The sequence below is a fragment of the Cebus imitator genome, unplaced genomic scaffold, assembly GCF_001604975.1.
Source record: "Cebus imitator isolate Cc_AM_T3 unplaced genomic scaffold, Cebus_imitator-1.0 Scaffold30, whole genome shotgun sequence".
Classification (NCBI taxonomy): domain Eukaryota; kingdom Metazoa; phylum Chordata; class Mammalia; order Primates; family Cebidae; genus Cebus; species Cebus imitator.
The window spans coordinates 2,131,919-2,137,357 of record NW_016107345.1 but is presented as its reverse complement, the minus strand read 5'-3'; the positions used below and the strand labels follow the sequence as shown (position 1 = coordinate 2,137,357).

At 42.1% G+C, this 5,439-nt stretch overlaps 1 protein-coding gene across 2 annotated transcripts in view; it reads right to left on the bottom strand.

Annotated features, from left to right (window-relative positions):
* Positions 1 to 3,779, bottom strand: part of TRIM42 (tripartite motif containing 42) — a 22,656-nt gene extending 18,877 nt beyond the window's left edge. For both annotated transcript variants that reach the window (XM_017523718.2, XM_037736885.1), the window contains exon 1: positions 3,239 to 3,779. In XM_017523718.2, coding sequence (XP_017379207.1) covers positions 3,239 to 3,579 — 341 coding nt within the window. In that variant the 5' untranslated portion in view covers positions 3,580 to 3,779. The remainder of the gene's footprint in view (positions 1 to 3,238) is intronic.
* Positions 3,780 to 5,439: the final 1,660 nt, after the last annotated feature.

Here is a 5,439-nt window from a genome sequence, read left to right as displayed (position 1 = left end):
AAAAATCCTGGTTGACTTTTTTTTAAAACAGCTTTCGAGTCACTCTGTTCTTCCCACCTGGTTAAGATTTATTAAGATATTCAGTAGATTTACCCCCGTGTCCTTACCTAACATGAGCACAAATCCTGTAATAACTTTTCCAGGTACCTTACACTGACTCATGCTTTTTGTTCTCACTTGTTGCAATAAGTCAGTAAATCCAATCTTGTCTAACTACAGGTGTGTTTTTAGTGGTTTTTTCCTGGAGGACATTGACATTTACATACATAGATGGAACACAGAGCAAGTCTGTACCAGAGCCAAGCCTAGAGCCTGTGTGACCTGTCAACCAGACCAATAGGTAATGGTATTGGATCTGGGCTTTCGAGGCAGAATGCATGAGCCAGAATGCACCACTTTACAGTTGGACCTTTGAGATGTTTTCTTAAACCTCTCTCATGTTCAGTTTTCTCAACTATAAATCAAAGCTTACAGTACTACTTGCTTTGTGAGGTTTTTATGAAGTCTAAATGAGATAATCCATGATAAGTGCTTAACTGCTAGTACATAGTACGCCTTCAGTAAATGTGGCCACTGTAGTTACTCCCCTTTGCTACTAGCCAGCTAATGTCTGCAGTAGGGAGAAATCACAGTAAAGGAAAACAGTGGCCAAGTCTGTGAAAAGTATGTGTGTCTCCTGTTTTATTTGTGTGTGTTAAGGCTCTCCATTTGTCTAATGCCTGAGGATGATTTCATGTATTGCAAGAAGTATGGATGGAGTAAAAGTATACTTGTAAAATTGAAGTGCGTGTTCTAAGAACTTACAATTGGCAAATGCAGTGTATAAGAACGAATTATTCGTGGAGATGGAGGTATAAATAGGCACACAATTTGCCACGGTTGCTATCTCCTCTGTTTGGGTAATAATATTTGGGTAGTAATCTTGCCATTGTGGCTGTGTTCCTTTCTGCTTCTGTCTTCTTGCTTTCCTTATGTGTCCCTCTCTTCTTCCCCACTCCCTTGGCCAGGGACCTATGTCTGAGTCCATAGTCGGATACTTCCCAAGCATATTGGAATGGAGTGGCCATGTGGTGACAGAGAATGCTCCCTGTGTAGACTAAGGCACCTGAAAAATTTGTCCCCTAGGGATCTGGGAGCTCTAGGCACGCTGGCCTCAATGTTCTCAGTTCTGTTTCCTCTCTGTTTTCCCAGACTCCTGCTTGTGTCCCAAAGGGATCACCTGGAAGTACAGGTCAATTGTCTATGTAGTGCCTGGATGGACGTCTTTAGTTTGCTAAGAAAGGCCTTGAGAATCAAGGTATAATATGAAGAGGCTGTTGCGAGGCCTTCACAGGTGGTACTCCTACTAGGAAGCTCATAAGCTAGCATTTTCGTAAATAAGAAGTAGGAGGGAGATGCTGGAGGACGAGAAAGAGGGCCCAGGGGCTAAGAGACAGGTATTAATGGCCTAGGAAGCTGTGGTAGAGGTGAAAAAGGAAGTGAGAAAAAGAGTAAGGTAGAGAGGGATGAATGAGACCAGAGTGAGGCAGAACAAGCAAGGTGCTGAGCGGAAAGTGGTGATGAGAAGCAGGGAAGGCCAAGAGTCAGAAGCCAGAAGAGAGGCCAGATTGAAGACAAGCACCCAGAGCCAACCTCCTGACACATGCGATAGCATCCCTGCCCATCCTCCACAAACCTCAGGCTTGGTCAGGGCATTCAGTGGCCATAGTTCCATTCCAAAGCAGTCATCAAGACCAGTGCTTTATCTTCTTGCTGAGATATCCTGCCTCTGCTCCTCTGCACAGCCTCCCCTCTCCCCAAATCAGGCCTGTTCTTGCACCTGGATTCTTACTGTATCACCTGTAAAGTCTCCTGGCTTCCCTCCTTTGCCTCCTGCAGGCCATTCTGCACGTTAGAATCACCTGAAGGCGGTGATGCTCATTAATTCAGATGCTCAAGTGGTACCCCAGACCAATACAATCAGAATGTTTCTGGAGTGGGGATCGGGCATCAGTAATTTTAAAATATCCCCAGGTGACTTCAATGCACAATAACGTTAGGGAGCAACTGATGCCTGAGGCATTTTCCTAAAGACCAATTTTATCTTTTTCCGTTGAAATGGGCTCAGAGGCTCAGTTGCTGTTGCACAGAGAATGAGGTAGTTGAGAGAGGAGTGTGGACACTATTTTCCACACTTTAGGATTTCTAGACTTGCACTGAGAATCCCTGGATTTCCTATTTATGCAGATACTATGAGAGGGTCATGGGTGGAGAGTTATGGCTGTTAAGGAGCTACTCAAGGCTTAATGGCAAGATGGATAATATCTTTCCCCTGAATTCACCAAACCTCTGCTTGCAGAATTGCTTTTCCAGGCTTGAAAGCTTTCAAACTGACCTTCCATTTTTCTGCCTCTTCTAATCCTGTCATCTCATAGTGCTGTCATCTTTTCTAAGGAGTGTGCTCTTAGTACTTCAGACTCCCCTCGTGTGTGACATAAAAAGGCTGGTTTGGCAGAGCAGGTGAGGATAATGTAAGACCTGATATGGAGGATTAGTACTCCAAATGAGTAATTGAGACCCTAAGCACCATGATTTCTGGCTGAGAAAAATAGAAGGCAGTTGGAGTTCATGGATGGCCAGGGACTTATATGGCCCTCAGGGTCAAAAGGGCCCCATAGAAGGTCTTAATTTTCCAATAAATGTTGCAGGTATTTAGAGTTAAAAGGAAGAAAATGAGCAATTTACATTTTTATATAACATGCAGATTACAAAGCACATACATTAATCCTTATATCTACAGTATCGTGGGGGGCCTTGTCTCCATTTTGCAATACAGCATTCTAAAGATCACACATTTAAGTTCCAATCCTGACTCTGCATCTTTCGAGCTGTGTGATCCTGGGGCAACTTCTCAAAGGCTCAGTTTCCTCATGAGAACAGTGGACTTTGGGTCATGCATAAAATGCCTGGAAAGTTGCTTAAACACTAAGTGTTAGCTATTACTATTTTGTACAGATGACAGAGGGTTCAGAAGAGTGAAGTGCCCATTTACATAGTCAATGATGCTTAGATTGGAGCTCATGGTCTATATACATAGTGACCATATATGATAGAGTTAATCGCTACAAAATTCTTGGCTCCTTTTTTTAGATAAATAGACTCAGAAGGGCACTGGCCTGCCCTGTGGACTTCACAGCTGGCAAGGGGTCCCTAGTTTTCCTGAGCCAATGTGGCTGCACATGTGGTGCCTGGCACTTACGAGGTACGGATGCTCTTGAGGCGGCCCTTGCGGAAAGTGATGGTGGCATTACGGCAGCAGCGGCTCTCATAGTAGTAGCACTTGACGTTGCTGCTGGCTGTGCAGCAGCACTTACAGTGGGGATCATTGGCCCAAGAACAGCAACACCAATGGCAGTTGGGGTTCTCAGCGCAGGTGCAGTGGCAGAACTGGCAGTTCCGCTCATCTTTGTAAGGACAGGGGAAGCAGGTGCAGTTCCGCTCTGAGGTAAAGATGAACTTGCAGCATAGACAGGAGCATAACTGAGGACAACATCGCTGCCATGTACAACATGGACAGCAAACACACATAGCAGTTTCCATGGTGCCTACATGATTACCACTGCCCCGCCAGGATTCTTGATGCCTCTTCTACCAGAATACTGCTATCAGTTCTCCAATGGAGGAGTCCCTCCTCCCCCTTGTGAGGCCGTCAGCTTGGGAGTTGCAAGAAGTTGGCTGTTACAAGGCATTCACAGTTGGTGTCCCTACCAGGAAGCTCATGGGCTGGCATTTACATATATCAGCCTGAGGGTATTTGCTTATGTCACAATCCCTGTCTCTCTACCATGCTGGGTAGGTAGGAGGATGCGGCCTTGTGGGTGTAGCAGGTATGTTGATGGGCTCTCCATGCTTCCATGGAACCAGCTGTCGAGGAGTGGTGGTGCAATGAGCATTCTGGAAGTTCAGTTGTCATTTGTCACCTTTTGGAAAATGGAGATTTCAGAAGCTGTTTCTCCTTGTCTGGTGTTCTGCCTGCAATTTGGGCAAGTTGACTTCAGATTATGTCTTCATAGACTGAAAGGCTTGGCTATAATTAATTAGAAAAGTAGATTAACACGGGTTTCTTCATGTTAGAGGAAGTGATAGACTTCTATTTGAACAAAGGACAGTGTTTACAAATAATAGCAATGCAATATTTAAGGAGATATCACCATTCAGAGAAAGTTAAAAAACATATAGTTTCACTTTAGGGACTTCTTTCAGTAGTAATTGATTTTATCCGTCAATGCATAGTCACTGCTCATTTTCATGAAGCTTTATACATAAGCCACTCTGAATATTTCTTGGCTTTTCTGTAGCTTCATGGTGTTTGGGTGAGGCTCAAGCTTATTTGCTTTTCCCCCACCCTACTCCCTCCCTAGTACATGCCTTTTAAAAAAAGACTGGAACTCCACATGAAATTGCTCACTGTTCTGCTAATATATGCTCAGGATCTTTAGAAACAAGACCCTGTATCTTACAGAAAAATTTCACTTTCCAATTTATGCAGCTTGCGAAGATTAAAGGAACAGAAATTTCATGGTCATAGTACATTATAGTGTGAACATTTTCTTATTTTTGTAAAAAGCAGAAGAGCTGAATTTGGCTGCAGGAATTAACTGCATAATTTATTATCTCTCCTTATGGTTATCACCTCTATAATAGGAAAGAACATCACTGAGTGCCAACTATGCCAGCCACACATTGATATTAGATTTCTAACAGTGAAAATCCTGGATCATAGGATCTGTGCTTTATCTTTTTTTGATACAGACTGCCAAATTTCTTACTCAAATAAATGTGCCAGTTAATACCAGCAAGGAATATAAGACATTCAAAATATAAGACATTCAAAAAAGTGAAACACCTTTTCCCCCCATGTTTGCCAAAACTGTTTTATTAATATCTCTCTCCATCCTCCAGGCACATAAGTTGGCGTTTCACTCCCAGATTTATGATGCATTTTTACTATTGGTTTCTGTAAGGTCTTGTTAAAAACTTACTAATATGTAATTCACTTACCATTAAATTCACCATTTTAAAGTAAATGGTTTTCAGTATATTCATAAAATTGGGCAACTATCACAATTATCTAGTTCCAAAATATTTTCTTTACCCCCAAAATACACTCATAAGCAGTCTCTGTTCCTTCCCTCCCTTAGCCCTTAGCAAATACTTTACTTTTCTGTATTTATGGATTTGTTTGTTCTGGAGATTTCATATAAATGCTATCATGTAATACATGGCTTTTGTGTCTGGCTTTAATTTAGCATAATGTTTTCAAGGTATATCCATGTTATAGCATGTATCAGTATTTTTTATGGCTGAATAATTTCACATGAATATACTACATTTTATACATGATCAGTTAATGGACGTTTAAATTGTTTTCACCTTGTAGCTGTTAAATGTTTAAATGTT